This window comes from Ambystoma mexicanum, chromosome 1q, assembly GCF_040938575.1.
Source record: "Ambystoma mexicanum isolate Mex_15411 chromosome 1q, UKY_AmexF1_1, whole genome shotgun sequence".
NCBI lineage: Eukaryota > Metazoa > Chordata > Amphibia > Caudata > Ambystomatidae > Ambystoma > Ambystoma mexicanum.
Window position 1 is genome coordinate 864,782,234 of NC_090922.1, and position 20,572 is coordinate 864,802,805.

The 20,572-nt window shown below is 47.9% G+C and overlaps 1 protein-coding gene across 2 annotated transcripts in view; it reads left to right on the forward strand.

Moving 5' to 3' along the window:
- Positions 1–20,572, forward strand: part of DENND1B (DENN domain containing 1B) — a 2,623,009-nt gene that overhangs the window by 2,513,804 nt on the left and 88,633 nt on the right. For both annotated transcript variants that reach the window (XM_069641511.1, XM_069641512.1), the window contains one exon: positions 16,743–16,825. In XM_069641511.1, coding sequence (XP_069497612.1) covers positions 16,743–16,825 — 83 coding nt within the window. The remainder of the gene's footprint in view (positions 1–16,742; positions 16,826–20,572) is intronic.

Below are 20,572 nucleotides of genomic sequence, written 5' to 3' on the forward strand. Positions count from 1 at the left end.
AAAAAGAAGGCCATCTGGGCCCTGGTGGCTGAGCGCGTCAGCGCGGTGGGGACCGTACCCCGCACCCCACAGCAGTGCAGGAAGCGCTGGGACGACCTCCGCATACGGGTCAGAGCCGTCATCTCTGCGAACCGCAACCTTGCCCAGGGTACCGGTGGAGGGTCGGAATTCCCACTAAAACTCCAACGTGGGAGGAGATTTGTGCAACCACGATTGGCATGGAAGCCATTGAAGGCGTCGGAGGGATGGAAAGGGGAGCTCCGACATCAGGCGATGAAGGTAGATGCCTCAAACAAGACATGCCATAGTCACTGCAGTCCATTCATGTGTAGCACAAGGTTGCCCTAGAGTGTAAATGCAACACATTTCCACACTGCCCATAGCCACATGCGAGCACCACCCTGTATACACTGCTGGCACCCGCATACCTGCATCCACATTCCACACTAAAAGGAGACAACCTGCATGGCCCTGCCTGAAATTTGCCTCATCTACTGACCAGAATAATGTCTATCATTGTCATTCCAAAGTCTGCAGACCCATCAATAACGCCCTCCCTCCTTTGCTCCACCACAGGCACAGATTCACACCCCGAGGACCAGGACACCCCTGCGACAAAGAGAGCCAAGAAGGCCAATAATACCGTCCCCGCACCCTCAACCTCAGCTGCAGTGAGGCAGACCCCACAACAAGCAGGACCCACTGCAAGCATACCGGACGTCCCACCGGCAAGCACCCCTGTAGTCAGCAGGCCAGCAGCAGCTGCTCCACCTCTACCAACATTGCCTGCCACAGAAGGCATCGGGTCAGCCGCCAGCAGCAACATGGGTGAGACAGCTGCAATAGCTGCATGTTCAGACTAAGACATTGAGGAGCACGAAGTCAGAAGCCCCACTGACGTACTACATTCCCCCTGTTTGTCAGACGCCAGCCCCCATGAGGATCACACACAGGGGCACACAGAGGTAGAGGAGTGGCCTTCTACCCCATGCCCAGTCCTCAGTCCACAGGAGGGGAGCAGCCCCTCCATCACACCACCAGCACTGGCCATGGGCCAGCAGGGGCAGCAGTCCCTCGAGGACATCACAGAACGGCAGCAACAACTGTCCACGATGCTGGCTGAGCATGCCGCGGAATGTGTGGGGGCTAGGGCAACCATTGAACAGGCCACGGAGACCCTAAGGGCCGAAGTAGCGCAGAGCACTGCCACCCTGAGGGATGCCATGTAGGCCATGTCCAGGGACATCTGTGCTGAACTTGCCGGCTTGCGTCGTGCGCTCACTGAGCTCACCCACACCCTACAGGACGTGCATGCACGGGGGCAGGCAGGGACATCCTCCACTGCCAGTTCTGCACAGAGCAGCCCCGTCCAACGTTCCGGACGTAACCTGCGCTCCACAGCCAGGGGTGCCCCGGGGGCCGGGAGAGGGGGCTTGTAACAGCCTGTGGCCACTGTCACAGGCATCTGTTGACACCTACATGGGGTGTGTTGGGGTGTGCAGGGGGGAGGGGGTGTGTTGGGGTGTGTTGGGGTGTGCAGGGGGGAGGGGGTGTGTTGGGGTGTGCAGGGGGGAGGGGGGAGGGGGTGTGTCACGACGTTTCATAGTTTAAATACACTTTTTTCTTTCCCAAAATGAAATGTGTGGACATTTTCATTGCGTATGTGTGCTTTATTGGTGTACAGTCCACAGTGTGCATGTCCCAGAGACACACAGTGCCCCAAGTGCAGTCTCCATGTGATTCACACCAGCCGTGTGTGCTATAAGCAGTGGTCGATGATACTTTGGCGCATTGCACGCCCCTCCTGTGCGTCGCCTCCTCCATGGGGTGCCGCCCCATCTGCACCCTCCTCATCCTCATCGTCAGGTGGTTGCAGTTCTGCGTCAGGGGGCAGGGGCACATTCTGTCTGACGCACATATTGTGTAGCATGACACATGCCATGACGATCTTTGCCACCTTCTCATGGTGGTACAGGAGTGCCCCACCAGACCTGCTGAGGCTTCGGAACTGTGCCTTCAATAGGCCGAATGTCTGCTCTATGACCACACGAGTACGTGTATGTGCACGGTTGAAGTCCTCCTCGTGCTGGTTCTGCGGGTTCCGGACTGGTGTAAGGAGCCACCTCTTCAGGGGATAGCCTGCATCACCTGTATGTAGGCGAGAATGTATGTGTCAGTCATGTCGTCTGATCAAGGACATGATGTGCCACCATGGCTTGCATCCAACTGTTACTTCGGCTCACTTCTACATGCACTAATTGATTCACACAATGCAACCAGTATATGCTCATGGCTCCCATGGCCTGTTTTGCATGCCATCACCCAATGTATGCAGAGGGGTTCAGTGCATTGTGAGTGCCCATCCTCTGTCTCCGTTCTCTGTGTTACTCACAGCCAGGTGGAGAATGCATCATTCCCCCCTCCCTTTCAGCCAGGTGGAGTATGCATCATTCCCCCCCCCTTTCAGCCAGGTGGAGTATGCATCATTCCCCCCCCCCCCTTTCAGCCAGGTGGAGTATGCATCATCCCCCCCCTATCAGCCAGGTGGAGTATGCACCATCCCCCCCCTTTCAGCCAGGTGGAGTATGCATCGGTACGTCATTCACCTGCCCACTTCCATGACATTGGACTCACCGAGTAGCCAGGATCTTGGGCCTGCATGTCGCTCCATGTAGCGTGGTATTGTGGAGTTCCTCAGGACCATAGAATCATGGGTTGATCCGGGGAATCGGGCACAACAATGTGTGATGATCTTGTTGGAGTCACAGACCATTTGCACGTTGATTGAGTGGAACTGTTTCCGGTTGCGGTACGGTACCTCCATGGCACGTGGAACCACCAATTCCACATGGGTGCAGTCGATGGCACCAATGCAACCGGGTATGCCGGCTAGTGCATGGAAACCCACTTTGGTGTTTGCAATGTCCGGCGCAGTCCGTGGTAATGAGATGTGGTCGTCTGTGTGCTTGAGGAGGGCATCGAGCACTTGGATGAGTGTTCGTGAGAATAATGGTTGTGAAATGCCATGCAAGTGCCCCACTGTGTGCTGGTAGGTGCCTGTGGCCAGGAAGTGGAGTACAGACACTACCTTCAGTAGGGGGGGATGGAGGTTGGAGATTCTATCATGCTGACAATGTCGTTGTGTATCATGTCTACGATGGCGGTGATGGTGTCCCGGTCCAAACGGTACAGGGTGTGGATCTGCTCAGCAGTGAGGTTGAATGGATTGGCTCTGATGCATGGGATTGGGGGCTGCCTGCGTGGTGGCACTGGCTGTGCTGGTGGGGCTTGCTGGGCCTGCCTTGCTCTCCTTCTCCTCCTGCGTCTCCTCTGTGCTGCCTGTTGTTGTTGTTGCTGTTGTAGCACATGCATTGCTATCAGGTCCTCCAGCCCCAACATTGCTAGTCGTATTGGTATCATTGTGGAGTGTGACTGGGTGTGGGAAGGGGTGGGGTGTGCTCTTTTTGTACTTCCTGAGTCTGTATTGCCTTCACCTGTGCTGTTTCTGTGCACCTGTGGCAGCTGCATTCACTTTACATGGCCCTTTACGGTTGGTTCGTGATGGCGTAATTAGCACCATGGCGGTAAGGTACTTAACGGGCTGGTTGATGGCGTTAGGTGCATGTCCGCTTGGGTCGGCATTTGCGTACCTTTCCGCCATGGCGCTAAGTACGGTGTGGCCGGTCGCGTGCGCGCACCCTTAGCGCAGTTAGCAGCAGCGTTAACTACGATGCCGCTAATGGCATCGTAGTTAACGGTCACGGGTCATGATCGGACCTGGCGGAAAACGATGGCGGTAACCATTTACCGCCATCGTTTTTCACTTAGCACCAGGGTCGTAATGAGGCCCTATATGTACTCCTACGTCCTGTCCCCTTTCCTCCATACTGTATAGGCATCCCTTGCTTGGGACAGGAAATGGAACCTTTTGCGTGCAGGCGCAGACTGGGCCTGGCTTTTCAGGCACCACGGAGCAGGCACATGGTGCGGGGCATGATAACATGGCCACCAGGCTAGACAATATGGCAGCTCACCCGGAGCCGCCTCCTTCTGGAGAGCAGGCATGAGAAAGCACATCTAGATGGGACTGGACAACGCCAGTAACCTGGTCCACGTCATATCCGGCCACATCATCACAGGGGTGGTACGCAGCCCCCAGCTTGGTGCGACAAGGACCGGCAAGACCTCAGCAGCCACAGTGCCCGGCCCCTATGCCCCAGGCCCTTCCCCTGCATACGGGTATAGGTTCTTCGAAAAGTTCCTTACCCTCATGAAATCACAGCAGAATGGCACTAGCCTGAGGGGGGTCATCAAAGACATGCCCCCACTGGTACCACCTCAGGCTCCGACCGTGGTCCAGGCCCCGGTCCCAGTTCAGCACTTGGTTCCTGCGCTCACATCAGTCACAGTGGCTTTGCCTCTGGCGCAGCCTCCTCAGCAGCCCCCGGCACTGCCTGTCAGCACACCACAGCTGCCCGCACCCAGCACGCCTCCGACATGCAGGACACAACATGTGACATGGACGAGGATCAGGATACTCCCTAATCAGCTAAGGCTTTCCACAAGAGGCTGGCGGGTGTGGCAGAATACCTGGGGATTCCGCAGCCACAAGTTGAACAACCTGAGGCGGGGGTTCTGGTTGAGGTTCTGACCATCCGCCCTGCAACAAGAACTAGCATCCCTCTGCAAAAGGATGTAAAATCCTGTAAGTGATTTCAACCCGGCACTCCACCTAAGTCAATGCCTAGCGTGTGATGCACAGATGGTACCCTTAATTATATATTTGTGTCTAGAAGTTCCTTTATTTCTGAATGATGTATCCTTATATTACGCCACTCTCTTTGAATCCCCCCCGGTTTCACTGAACCAAGAAGCAGTTTGTTTTGCACATTTGAAAGATGTATTTTATGGATTTGAACAATATATATACCACACTATTTAATATTTATACAATAATCACCATTGGGTGATGTTACAATCAACAATCTCTTTAATCAGAAGGAGTATGGATAAGAAAAATCATGCAGCACAGAATAAAACTTTGTATGGGTTCAGTCAAATGCAATGTCACTCTTTCCCCCTGCACACTACTCAATTCCCCCCAATAGGCAATATAGAGATGGAAGGAGAGAACACAGGTTTCAGGAAATACACACTCAACAAATGCAGTTTCAATCCCAATTCCCCCCAGCAAATATAGAGAGAAAAAGGAATGATTTCAAACAGGTCAATTGCTTTTGAATGTGGTTTTGAATGAATGGGAAAAACACTGAAAAATTGATTTAATTCTCTAAATTGGATTCAAAACTAGTGGGAGCCGCTTTGTATAGTTCCAGATAAACACTAGCAATGATGATTGAATAACTAGCAGATTGAAAACTGAATTCTGAGGTCAGATGCAAAGAATAGCTATTTTACACGTGATAAAGTTGAGCCAAACGAAGATTTGCGGCAAACTTTTCTGTGCACGAGAAACGCGATTGCGGGAAAACTATGGGGATTTGGATTTGATTGAAAGCTGAGGATGTTAGCTTCAATTTGACACTCAAAGTCCGTTGCTAGCATATACAGTGTGGAAGTTATGAAGGTTTTAGTAGAGGTCGATTTTTTTCAAAAAGAGTCAAGATTTTCAAATGAAAGATGCACTTTTGAATATTACAAACAAGATTTTTTTTACACTAAGGAGGCTATGAAGATACAATATACCCAACGGAACAGCCACCAGATCAGCGGTGCCTCCGTTCTGACGTTTGCCCGCCGTGACCCTTGTCTTTCTTCAGCAACTATATTAGCGCAAAGATGATATTATGACTATAATTATCAAAGCACTATATGGATAGGGAAAGATTCAGGAAAAACAAAAGAGGTTCTACAATGCAGTTCTGGATAGGATAGAATGGTTTGGATAAGATTACTTAAGGATGAGATACTGGCTATGGACAATTCTATGCTATAGATACTCACAACTATGGTTTGGGATAGGCCCGTCAAGATCTGGTCAAAGGTTCTGGACTGGAATTCTGCTAGCCCACAGGACAGGATTCAGGGCACCCGGATTCTGCACTCAGCATGGCACTCTGGACACTGCACAGCCTCTGGACTGGATCTGACGGGTTGGTTCTGGGTTGCAGCTATCTGGTTACTGCTCTGCTCTACTGGTATGGATCTCTGGGTTCTAGCAAGAGTTCTTGGCAAGAAAGCAGAAACAGCACGCCCAACTGTTCTTTTTGTTGTGCCCCTTGGAAGTCTGGGGGTATAATCAGGTTTCAAGAATTAAAGGCCAAGCTGAGAAGGGTTCAGCTTTGGAATTGTGCCTTCTGCTTTCAGAATTCTGGAGTCTTGGATCTGGGGTTCTCCTGCAGAGTGCTTCGCCAGTAAATCAGTTGATGGGTGAATCTGTGTCTGTCTTTAGGTCCTAACCTGTCCCTATTTATGTATTTCTCAAAGGGGTGGGTAGGCTAAATTATACTAAGCACACCCTCTAGGAATCCTATTGGTTAAGGTCTGTCCTCTCTCCTGATTTGAGAAGGAACACATGGTTTCATGATGATGCAGTATTTTACAATCCAGGGAGTACCTCCCCTTTGTTTCTGTATTGTAAATCTATTTTTGACATAAATCATATTTGCAATATAACCAAATTGACAGCAATACATATTTACATCACAGATTTAGTAAAGCACGTATCCGTCTGAGTTCCATCTTAGTGAGAGCTTTGGTTCAAATTTGACAGTTTTTCGTGCTTTTGGTTGGGTACCCAGTGTCAGATCTGTACACATTTTTCTAAATATATGCGCATGACATCTGGGCCTAATCCTGTGAAGTTTCATATTTCTAGCATCATCACAATTGCTACAACATCCAAATATCTGTAGTCCTTTCTCTGAACATCGCACAGAGTTCAGAGTAGTTTCAAACTGTGAGCAGAATTGTCATGTTAACAACCCATAATTTACAGATTTATACAAAATGTACATAGTTCTCTGTGAGTCTTTTTCAAAAAGATAATTTCTTGAGTTTAAGATACACATATCTGTCTGGTCCCGCCCCCAAGGTTTGGCTGGGTCCAGAGCACTCTGGCCTCTTCCTGCTGGCAATTGGTTTCTGTTGACACCCAAATTTGCATTCCCTTTCATTCCAGGAAGCCTATTGTCTCTTCCCAGAGAAGCAGAGCAAAATCCCCTCCTCCTTTCCTTAACATTTAAATGATAGTTCCTGGGCAGTGAGCAAAAGGAAGGCACCCTTTGTTGGAGCAAACTGTGGAATGCGCTTTGAAGTCCTCTGTGGCTGGCATCGTTCACTTTAAAACACTTTGTTTAAAATTGTCTTTTCTAAAATAACTTGACATTTTCAACAAATATACACACAGATCTCTTAATTCCAGTCTTTTTAAAACATAGAGATTGCATAGTAGCAACCTATATTGCTTTTGATTCCAAGTCTCTTCTTTTCCACAATTTGATTTTAAGACACAAGTTTTAAACTGCCAGTATAAGTAATGACAGCTTGGACACAGGGGGTGAGCGGTACTGCGCCCATATCTGACATATGCTTCCCAGGCAAGCACCTTTTTGAATATGGATTTTCTTGTGATGAAATGTGATTCTCCTGACATTGTGCTTACGGGGATTCCTTAAATAAGGTGGTGGTTAACACCCAACAAGGATGTTGGATGTTTTCTGGTGTTTGAGAACCATTATTTTACAATTTTAACAGCCAAGGAAAAACGGATTTTAGAGGACTTCTGGGTTTTCCTGGCAATGAAGCACTGCCTTTTCAGGTAGTTCTATTTCACTCTGTGAATAGCCCAATGACAGGTTTTGGCAGTGTGGTCTCCTGTTCTACCACTGACACAGGCAAAGTAGATGTGGCAGCCAATTTTTCCGGTTTCCCTGTGCACTTCTCAGAGATTTTTAGTGCGCATAGGGCTTTTCGGCGACCATTCTATTGTTTTTGATGAAAGCAGCACACAGTGATGTTGCAGGGCAGAGCCTAGTGGGTCAGAACATCCCACAATCCCTAGGCAAGAAGGGATGGGTAAAGCCGTACTTCATGCAGCCTACCAATAAACGCCTTGATGGCAAGTATAGGCAGGCATAGGGGGACTCCCTCATTCCGTCAGTACACTCTCAACTGCATTCATCCATTATAGCTGTGGCCTCCCTTTATTCCAAACGGCAGCCTTTTTCATCTGCCCCCACCTCAACACTCCTAGGGAAGGAGGAAAAGCTGTTGGAGTCCTACGGGAAAAAGATTTACTCTAATGCCACACTCCATCTGCACCAGGCCAATGCTGCTGCGATGTTGGCAGCAGTGAATCAAAAGCTGTGGCGGGAGATTGCAGACTTCCTCCCAGAGCTCCCTGTGCCTAGTCAGGCGCGATTCAGGGCTGGGTTGGCAGAGGCCAAAATTGTGGCCCTAGATGATATGGAGTCTACAGTGGCTCACCTCGACAATGCAGGTAGAGCTATCTGCATCGCCACTGATATGAGGAGGACAGCTTGGTTTAAGGCGACCAAGTTTAACCCTGATGTGCCAGAGTGCATTCTTGACCTGCCATTTGAAGGGGGAACTTGTTTCACTCGACCAAGGATGAGGAACTTGACAAGAAGAAAAATAGCTCGCAAACAGATAAGTCCTGTCAATCATGACAAAATAGACGCCCAAGCCAAAGTTGCCAAAGCTTGGACAGAACCTGTACCTTCTGTGGCTTCAGTGGCTTTCAGGAGCCATGTGCTAGACAGCCTGACAAGTCTCATAGCAAGCAGAGGCCCAAGCTGCACAAATCCTCTCACAACAGGTTTTCCAGTCCTCCTCCCAGGCACCAGCCTCAGAGGGTAAAAAGTTGCAATGATGTCATCCAGATCCACAAGTCTCTGGTGGGGGGACAGGCCTGCTCTTCATATCCGTTCCTGAAGGGGAAGATTTGCGGACCGATGGATCATCTCTGTAGTTTCTACAGGCTTCCGTCTGACAATTTCTCCATTTCCTCTTTCCTCCCCTCTACTCCCACAGATTGGGACGGAAACTCTTTTGGCAGAAATCTGATTGCTTATCCCGGTGGAGGAGGTTCCACATTCACAGCGAGGCATGGGCTTCTATTCCCAGATGTTTGCCATTCAGAAAAAGAACCAGGCTGGCCTGACAGTTTTTCTAGACCTCTCTTCCTTGAACCTTTCTAGACCCTGTCAAAATTTCAAGATGGTTACTCCAGCTCCTATTGTGGAGACACTTTGTGAGGGGAGACTGGATGTGCTCCCTGGATCTGAAGGATGCTTACCTGCATGTCACCATTTGGGAGACCCATCATTCCTTCCTGAGGTTCAGGATCATGGGCTTTCATTTTCAATTTAAGGCCCCCCTTTTGGCCTCAACTCAGCCCAAAGGGTTTTTACAAGGTTAATTCATTTGTTTGTTCAGGGCAGAGGGCCACCACCTTCATGCATATCTCAACCACTTGCTAGTCCAAGCGGAGTCTCCCTAGGCTGTACAACTTCAGCACTGATGCACATGCTATACGATCTGGGTTTCTCTATCAAACTCAAGAAGTCGCAGTTACTCCCCACTCAGTCCTTAAGACTCCTGGGGCTTATTTGGGATACGAGTGTGGAGAGGATCTTCCCCTCTGCAGACAAGATCACAGCAATCAGGAAGGCCACCAGGCGTTTTCTCAGTAGACCAGTGACCTCAGCATGGTGGTACCAGCACTTGATCTGCATAATGGCGGCTTGTCTCCTGGCTGTGCCCCACACAAAACTCAAAATGAGGAGGCTGCAGCTGCATTTCTCAGCCTCTTGGAATCAGGAGACGGGCTCCCAGGCAGCTCTCGTCAGCATACCACAGCACCTGCACCTGGACTTGGAGTGCAGAGACCAACCTGTCAGTGGGCAGACTGTTCCGGCAGCCCTCTCTGGAGATCACCATTACCACAGACTCATCCCTAGAATGATGGGGGGCTAAACTGGACAACCACAGTGTCCATGGAGTATGTTCACAACAGGAACATCTCGAACACATCAACTGGCTTGAAATGATGGCCATCTGCCTTGTCCTGAAAGCTTTCCTGCCCATTGTCAGCAGCAGGTCGGTCTGCAGCCAGATAGACAGCTCCACTTGCATGTATTACATCAACAAGCAGGGAGGTACCAGATCACGTCCCCTCCCCTCTGCCGGCTGTCCATCAACATTTGGTAGTGGGCACTGTCCAACAGCATTTACTTATCAGCAGTCCACCTGCTGGGGGAATCCAACTTGGAAGCGGACAGGCTCAGCATGCTGGAGATCGACAACTATGAGTGGTTGTTGAACTAAGGGGACTTGAGGGGGATTTTTTACAGGTGGGGCCACCCTCAAGTTGACCTATTCGCCACCATGAACAACAGGAGGTGCCCTCAGTTTGTTCCAGGCTGGGATAAGGCAGGGGGATCACTAGGGGACGCGTTGCAGATCATGTGGAATGGCATAAATGCATATGTATTTCCCCCCACTCTGCTGATTCTTGAGGTCCTCTGCAGGGTCAGGGAGTCATGTAGCCTTTGGCTCATCCTGATAACGCCATGGTGGCTGGCAAGAACTTGGTTCTCTGAGTTTCTACGACTATCGGATCAACCTCCCGCTGGGTCCAGCTCACAGTGGTTGACACAGAAACAGAAGTTAGTTCTTCCAGCGTGGTTCCTGAACAGGTCATCCTGAAGCATCTACACTTATCACAGGACAACCTGGCTATCATACAAGGGGCAAGAAGCGACTCCACCAGGGATCAGTACAGGAGCATATGGACCAGGTCTGTCACTGGGCCAAGATGAACAAGGTTGTTCCACTGACATGCTCCCTGGATGATGTGTTATCCTTCTTGATGCATCTGGCTCACTCAGTTGTACAGTACGTATCTGGCGGCCATAGGGGCCTACAAGAATTACTGAGATGACATCTCTTCCAATCCGGTGGTAAAAAGGCATCTGGCAGGACTGACCAGATTATATCCTCCAGTCAAGTGTCTGGGAACTTAACGTGCTGTTGGGCACCCTGACTCACAAACCCTTCGAACCCATGGCATCAGCATACATCAGGCTGGTGACTATTAAGACTGCCCTGCTGGTTGGCCTTACTTAAGCACACCGGATCAGTAAGATTCAGGCTCTGGTGGCTTCAAAGCCTTATACCACGTTTCACAGGGACAAGGTGGCGCTCGGGACGCATCCTACCTTTCTCCCTAAGGTTGTTTCTTCCTTTCACATTAATGATGAGAGAGTACTCCAACATTCTTTACTGACCCAAAGGAAGGTATTGCACTGTCTGGATGGCGGGCGTGCTCTTATATTTTATCCGGACAGGACAAAGAGCTTCCGTAAATCTACTTGGGCCTCCCCATTGGCATTTTGCAAACACTACTGCTTGGATGCCAGCGCCAGATCGAACGCAGCATTTGGCCAGGCAGTTTTGAAGAACTTGTTTTCTTAGAGGGGCAACTCTCCTCCCCAGGGCTGCCTTCAGTTGTAATCACCCATACAGTATGGAAGAAAGGAGACGGAACGTAGGAGTAATTATAAGTTACTCACCGTAGAGACTAATGTACTCCTAGTCCATAGTCCCCTTTCCTCCATACATGCTCCGCCATAACATCTCAGTTCCATTAGACAATCATAATATTGTTGACGTGTCAAAGGGGGCTGAGGAGTGGTGCCGGGGGGCAGAATCATGGGAGCGCATGTTCCCAGGGCCGCGCCCCCACCTGCACCCACCAAAATTTAAAGGGGAAAAAATGTTTATGATGAAAAAGGTTCTTTTTCCCGTCCCTAGCGAGGGGTGCCCACATAGTATGGAGGAAAGGGGACTATGGACTAGGAGTGCGTTAGTCACTACGGTGAGTAATTTATAATAATTTCACTATGAGAATACATTGGTTAATCTTGCTACAAAGGTCAATAGCAGTGATATTATCAAATATGTGCCGGACAGATGCACTAAGCCTGGCTACATTAATGCCTTAAGTATGAATTTTACTGAGAAGGTATTTCAAGTTTAAATTCAATCTTGTTTGTTTGTTTGAGATTTAGGGGGCTAGGCTAGGCATTCCGTGTCATATCAGATATTGCAGACTTAGTGGAGAGTTATGCTTAGAAACTGTTCAGCATCTTTTTATGGAATGATATATCCTCTCTTCCCTTCGTCAAACATTTTACAATTCTTATAGTAATAATGCAAACCTGGCACTGCAGGATGAAATGTGGAATAGATGCATGGGTGGTGATGACGTTTCATGAATTTTTTTATTTATTTAAGTTTATTGATTATATTATAGAGATCTTAAATTGGTTATTTTACTACTTGAGTAAGTAGTAAAATAACATCTCAGCGATGTTTAGCTAACTGAAATAGGTATTATTTAGCTGTTATTTATAAAAATGACTATGTGATAATTTAAATGTTTTTTTTCTCTGATGAGAAATGTGATTTTATATGTTTTAGGCTCTGTTATATAAAAAGTCTATTGACAGGCCAGGCTCAACATGCAGGAGGTGGAGTAGCACTCATCTTTCCTGAGAGGATCCATTATTCCCACTCAGGCCTATTCCTCCTTTGAATGCCTGGTCTGTAAGCTCTCTCTATTGTCTCCTCTCTTACTTTGGCCACCATTTACCAGCTGCCGGGCCAGTCCACCCTCTTCCTCTCGGAATCGGCGGACCTGGCCTCTGCTCTCCTTTCCTCCTCTTCCCAACTCCTCCTGCTGGGGGATCTTCACATACACCTTGACTCTCCCGACTCTTCAGGACCTTTACGCAAACTATGTGACTTTCTCTCTACATTCTACCTTCTGACCTGATGCACACCACAGGCCATAACTTGGATGCTCTCATCACCACGGACATCCCTCTCTCTATCCCTCTCACTTCCTCACTCTCCTGATCACTCTCTTCTCTCCTCACACTTGAAGCTCTCTTCTCCCTTAGCACTGGCACACCCTGCACCACTGAACGCCTTCAAGGCCTTTCGACCCATGAAAAGAGTGTCAGTGGCTGCCTTTGCCTCCACCTACTCTCCTCCTTCGACTAGCTGCCACCCTAACACATCTGTCTCTAACCTGCACCTTTCCATCTCCAACACTCTCAACATTCTTGTCATGTCAGCAACCAAAGGGAGGAAAAGAGGGCTGCCAATTGAGAGATCCATGGGTTGGTTGAGGAAACAGACACCCCAGAAGATTATGCAGGATAGCAGGAAGACCCCCATTGTTATTCAATGGGAAATGTGGTAGAGACTCCCTTCCAAAGCATCTCAACACCAGACCAGATGGGCCCTTGATGTTGACTATCCTGAATAAGTGCCCACCATAGGTCAGTACTCCTGGTGGCAGTTTCTACAGAAATATCTCCAAAAAGGCAAAACAAGCCAGGAAAATACAGGCTTCTTACTTAGTACAGTTTACAGGGATCTGGTGTTGAGTAACTTGAACCATTTAGCAAACAGCCCATATGAACAAAAGGAAGAATTAAAGCCCCTCCCAAGATGCAGCTCCTCAACCCAGAAGTGAACACACCAGTGAGGAAGACTCTGGGTATATGAAGGACCATGGGAAGATGGATTCTGGTGGCTCAGAGGACAAATGGAGGGTGGCACAAACACCGAAGCCAGCCCCAAGTGGTTAGTAGCAGTAAACTGCATGAAAAATAGTCGCAGAATGCAAGAGCATGCAGGAAGCCCGGCCTGGACTTTTAGCAGCTGATTATTCCAAATTGGATTTGCCCAAACCACTACACCCAGCCATTATGGCCAAGCAAGGTTTACAATTCAGCTACCAATGTTTTTTTTTTAAATTTATTTATTGGATATTTGTAAGGGACCTATGCAACTAATGGTATTTCAAGGCACCACAAGACAAAAGGGGGAGGGGGGCAAGGGAGAAAGATAACAATAATGGTCCTACTAGGCCTTGTGACATTCGGACCATGCAAGTGCAGTAACAAGGAGTGAGAGGGAGAGGGGAAGGGGGAGAGTGCCTGTCTGCGTGAAATGTAAAGTGCTAAGGCTGGAAGGGAAGTGCAGGGTAAAGAGGAGAGAGTGCAAGTGAAAAGGGGGGGTAGAGTGGGGGTGGAGAAGAGGGCCACATGGGCTAAGCGAGTGCTAAAAGGAGGCCAGGAGGTCAAGTGCCAGGGATTCCAGGAGGTGAGGGCCCACATGCTAAGTGTGAGGAGGGGGGTGAACTGGGCAGAGGGGGCCTGGTTCTTTGTAGAACTCAGAGTGTACCAGACAGCCAGTCACTGAGGCCGACAGAGGAGCTAGAGGGGTAGAGGGAAGGAAGAAGAGAAAAGGAAGGTCTTGAGGAGCTCCGGACCTTAAGGAGATCCGGCTCAAGACTGAGAGGGGCAGGGAGACCATTCCGGAGGCTCCTTTGGAAGAGAGAGATCTACCCCTACTCTGCTTAGCGAAGCATCTGATCTGCAGAGAGCTGGAGCTAGAAGACCAAAGGGCTCTAGCCGGGAGGTATTTTGGGGATAGAGAGAGTAGGATGTAGCAGGGTTCCAGGCCCCAGAACACCTTGTGGATGATGCAGAGGGTCTTGAAATTGATCCTAGCAGCAACCGGGAGGCAGTGGAGATATTTTAGGGCTGGAGTGATGCAATCCCTGGGCTTGAGGCCAAGGATAAGTCTTGCAGTCCTATTCTGGATTAGTTGAATGGGGCGAAGGGACGGTAAAGGAAGATTGTGTAAGAGGCTGTTGCAGTAGTTCAGCCTAGAGGGGTCCAGAGCTCTGGAGACATTGAGTTTCTGGGGGAAGGTGAGGAAAGAGAGTGTGTCTCCGTGGGAGGTTCAGCTGAAAGTGGGCCTTCTTGGAAAGGTCATCGACGTGTGCAGAGAAGGAGAGAGAGGAGTCACATATGACACCAAGATTTTTTGCCTCACAAGAGAGAGGGTAGGGGACCCATAGAGGGCGGCCAGAGGATAGGAGGGAAGGAGGAAACTGGGGTCCCAGTGAGACGGATCTCAGTCTTACTGGCATTCAGGCAAAGATAATTGGCAGCACACCATGGTTGAATAGCAGTCAGACAGTCAGGGATGAGAGAGGAGGAAGAGGAGGTAGTAGAGGGAAACTTGAAGGAGAGCTGCGTGTTGTCTACATAACACTGGAATTGAGGAGAGAAGGAGATCATCAGGTGGGGCAGAGGGGCAAGGTAGGTGTTGAAGAGCCACGGCGAGAGGATAGAGCTTTTCGGGACGCCACAGAGTTTGATGGGGGCGAGAAAAGGGCCCAGTTGAACCTGAAAAGGTTGGTCGGGGAGGAATGAGGTCAAGCAGTCAAGTGCCAGGCCTGTGCCAGGCCAGGCCTGTGATGCCAAGGGTGTCACAGAACCGATTTATCAGGGTGACCTGAATGACTGTTTCAAAAGCAGAGGAAAGATCCATAAGGAAAAGAACGGATTGAGAGTTGATAGACATCTTCAACAGGCCATCGGACCTGCATCATACAAGTTCTAGGAGCAGAGCAGCACAGGGGTGGGTGGGGTAGGGAGGACGTGAGGGAGAGAGGAAGAGAGGGAGAGAAGGAGGGAGGGAGATGGGGAGAGATTGAAATTGAATTAAATACTGCTTCCCTGCAGGGCTGGCCAAAGCTAGTCCACCAGTCACTAAAGGGAGCCAAGAAGGAAGGAGTCAGATGTCCAACCATCTGAATGGCCACTCAGCCCAGGCCACCCCCACAGAATGTGAGAGTGACATCCCAGTGACCTAAACTGATCTAAACCAGTTAGAACCAAAAAGAGCCGACGTGATCAGAACTGCTATTTTAGGTCTACATCATGGTTGCCCTGAACAAAGGACACCCTAAGATAAAAAATGCATTGAAACGGTAATAGCTACCGAAAAAGGTAAATTAAGCTACAAGTGTAGTAAAATTACTTGCAACTTTGATGAAGCCAAAAGAAAAATACAGCTGCCACCAGCCTAATCCATAAAATCAATCTAGCTTGAAAGGGAGCCTTATGAGAGGCGCAAAACCATGTACTTTATGGGAAAAAAGGGTTGCAACAACAAGTTAACTTCAGGAGAAGGCCCTCTGGCCACCAAAAATAAGCCAATGATTCGCCTGAATCCCACACCTTCTCCTGGTCTTATGGCATATTTTAGACTGCCCCCTTCTTTCCCCGCCACCTCCCTTCCTCACCCAAAGCATTCCCAGCAGTCCCCACCACAGACACACAACACACACACATTTACCTCTGCGCCTTCCTTCCCCTCCACAACAGTCCCCCTCCTTCCTCACACAGACACACATGTATACAGACACACAAACACATACACACCACTTACCTTAGGCACCCAGGATTTTTGTCTTTCTCTCGGCCGCACCGGTCTGCTCCTACTCGCACTGGTGTGCATCAGGAGACATGGCAGTTTGATTTAGAAAGACTAAATCGATATTTTTCTCATAAAAATAAAGTTTTTCACTCCACACCAGAAAATGAGGTAAAAAGCAAAAAAGTTGAGGGGCACTAGAATGTAGCCTTAGAATCCCCCAACAATGTAATTCTGTTTTAACAGGTCTTTAGAACAATTTTTTAAAAGTGTATTAATGTTTTAACAATGTAACTTCATGCATATGTTCGCGCAGCTAAAGGAAAAAACAAGACCTTGATCTTGGTTTGTGGAAATGCATACATATTACAGCCATATCTACATGTGCATGGGATTAATGAAGATTGTTTATGGTAACTGATAATAAATTATGTTGTATCCGTTTCTTATAGCTTGCAAGATTCAATCGACCTCCAACCCATGTTTCAAATCATGATTCACTTCTGGATGATGATGAAATGGATGGAATAAGCAAGTAAGTAAGCATTGTGTGATTCTTCATTTGCACCAAGGTCTTATTATGGATGCAAAATAGAGTAGGGTATGATTGTGTCATATGGGTACATGTCATGTAGTATACTACATTAGCTTTTATGCACAAATACTCTTGTGCATATCACTTTAATCGCGTCTTCAGAAGCTATTTTAGACTATTAAAGAAGATAGGTCTACTAAAAAAAAGTAAACTTTCCACATACATTCATACAAAATGTAGTGTTTTATATTGCGCTACATACAATGAAGATGCGTCAGAGCAATGCGGTTAAGAGGGGGCGATTTAAGGGGATAGAGAAAGGGAGAAAAGACAGAGGACGTTGAGTGGTTTCAAAGAGGGAAGGGGAACAACAGTGCTCAAACCTCGAGGCATGATATAATCAGCAGCATTTAACACAGTCACAGACAGCACATTCAGCCTCTAGCAGAAAACATTATTAAGTTAGATTATCATCACTGAAGGTAAGCTTGATTAAAGAGTGTAAAGTCAGTAATTAAATAATCTCCTCTTAATTATATGGTTTACGTTATTGTGGTCCATTTCAGGAGGTCTAGGTCTCCTAACACAACTCTCCTGTATGTGTTTCTAAAGAATACCCCATCCATAGGAGTAAACAACACCTTGTGGACAAAGTAGACTTTAGATACCACATGAAAACCTTTAAAAACATAGTGGGGTCTTGAAGGCGGCAGGAATCCCACATCAGGGTGAAATGAAAGCTGAGCTAATTGGGTAGTAAGGTATGCACTGAGATTCTTGGGGCCATCCTGACCGCCGTCGCTTTTTGCAGTCTTTGCAGCCAGGCCGCCTGCTTCAGTGTGTGGCATTTGGTATTCATCTCCAACCTCAATTACAAAGGCGTCCTGTATTCTTCAGTGCAACGCATAAGAGGAAAGCAGACATTCAATCACTTGCCTCTTGCTCTGTTTTAAACTGCGCTGGCCTCCATTTCAGGCCCACGTTATCTTCAAGGTCTACTCTATCACCTGTAATGTTGCAGTGGCAACATTAGTGACTTACCTGGCTAGCAAAGGGCCACTATATCTTGCAGTCACTGGAGCACCAGGAGCCATTCCTTCACAGGAGCTTAACTACTAAAGTGCAAAAGGGGAAATCCTTTGGAGGCAAGTCTTTTTATTCCAAATGCTAAGGACCACCATTCACCTCCAGATAAGAACTCTGTTCTGCAATGCAGGAGAGACCGAAAACACCACCTGCTAAAGGAACATTATTACCACAGAATGATGCGGAATTGGCCTTTTCCCATTAACCAATTTAACACCATGCATGCAGCACATACAAATCACTCGAGACTGCAAATACCCTACACCTCACCCACACAACTGACTTGCCATCTTCCTATGCAAATAGACCCGTAACAACCGACCCACGCTACTGTTGTACACGCTCTTGAGTGGTATGTTAATGTGCGTTTCATATTTTTTAGAAACCTGTTATTCTCACTGATTGCTAATCAATATTTTCATAATCATTTTGTCTGTGAATTCTATTTCTAATGATAGCTGTGCCCTGCTTTAAGGACTGTTTTGTTTTGGAGGCTTTTGATGTTGTTTAGTGTGTTTTTACAAACAAACAATTTCCTTTGAAGTATTAGTGAAGCTTTCACATGTTTGGGTTAAGAAATACTGATTTGCTAAGTGCAGCTCATGATTTTTTTTCAAAGGTATATGCTGTAAAAATACCCAAAAAATAAATGTTCTCTTTTAACTTTCTTGCAACTTTTTACCTTCGCTGCATTATTAAATGGCTTCTGTGATGCTGAGCCCATTTCTTTATTTTAGTGCAGTGCAAGACATACTTCCATGATTACAGAGCACAGCAGTATTACACTATTTGAGACACAAATGGGGTTCAGTGCCCACATTTATAAACATTATTGAAACATCTTATCCTAATACATTCACTCTCTTCATAGTTTTCACTATACAGATCTTTGTTTATTTAAGTATGCACGAAAAGGTTACCAAATGTCTTCAGGCTTGCAGCTCGGTGTTACAAGTGAAACATAGGCCTCCTCTCATTCATTAGTATACGTAATTTCTCTAATCCACATTTTAATGTCCGGAGCAGTCTTTGACTTCCAATTGAGCAATATACACTTTTTGGCCACCAAACACCCAAGGTTGAATAGGCGTCCCAATTTAATGATTACCTTTCCGATATCTCTGAATAAGTATTTAGGAAGTGACAGTAAAGGGGGCATACCCGTACATTCCTGCAGACCGTTTGCAATCTCTTGCCAAAATTGGGCTACCCGAGGGCAACTCCAATACATATGTTGAGCATCGGCCACCTCTGCGTTGCATTTGATGCAACCAGCGTGCGCCGTGGGGGCAAACCTAGCAAATTTTGCGGGGGTGTAGTGTAACCTATTGAGTATGTTAAATTGTATGAGTCTGTGTCTGGCATTGAGGGCTACCTCCTTGGTCAAGCAACACCACCGGATTCACTATCGTCCAGTGGATATCCCAGATCTGCCTCCCATCTCTCTCTGGCTTTCTGGGGTTTGTTCTGTGCTTCTTGGCATTTCTTAAACAATCTAGAAACCAGCCCTCTGGGGTTCCCCCTGTTACCACCATGTCCAGCACCTCACATTCCTAGGGTTCATTCGGGAACGATGGCCAGTGCCCCGTGACTGCTGCTCTTGTTTTATAAAAATGGAGTGATTTAATGGAGCTAGTGCCCAATTTCTCAGAAAAACCAATTTGTGTGACAAAAGAGCCCTCTGCGAAGAGGTCATGGAGTGTCTTCAGGGTCTCACCCCCTCTGAATGTCCTTATCATATGTTGGGGGGAAGTCCTGGCCAGCGCCAAAGCGGGATTGCCCCAATTTAGGGCGCATTGACGTTCAGCCTTTTAAATATTCTGGCTCATGCGTTTACAGTCGTACGGACCAGATCGAACGTGCAAGTGTCCATGTGTCTATTGACCAGTACTATTGTGTGAAGGTAAGACGGGACGCACTATATTCTTCTAGATTTGTGTGTAGTGGCCGATCTTGTGGGGAGTACCAACACCCAGCAAACTGCACCTGTGCAAACTCAAAGTCCGGGGCCGGCAGCCCCCTCTGCTCATATGGTCTGGTCATGGCCTCCCATCTCATTCGCAGTGTTCCAGGACCCCATGTAAAACCCACTTCCAGTGACCGCAGCTTGTCAAAGAATGCGCGTCCCGGCCAAGCCAGGATACTGGCTAAGTAATATAGTAGTTTGGGGACCACGATAATTTTTAGAAGGGACAGCCTACTGTATAGAGAGATTGGAAGCCTAGCCCACAGGTTCAATTTGTCTCCTAATGTTTGCATATACTTTTGTGATTTTCAATTAGTAGTGGGCAGTGTTGGCATGTAACCACTTTGCCCAAGTACTTGATTTTATCCTGGACCCATCGAAGTCATGCTAAATCAGGTGGGGGAGTGGTGGCTTCATTTAGAGGGAACAGCTCGGATTTGGCATGATTAATATGGTACCACGAATAGATAGTGAATTTGCGAACTTTGTCGAGAATTTGGCCGAGGTTCGTAGCAGGGTTTCTTATGTATAGTAGCGAATCATCAGCATAACGTGATATGATTTGCGTTGGACCTGTCATATGTAACCCTCGATGTATTTGCTTGAGGTGCATAATGCGTGCCAGAGGCTCTATGGAAAGAGCAAACAACAACGGGTATAACGGGCACCCCTGTCTCGGGCCACGTCCAAGCAAA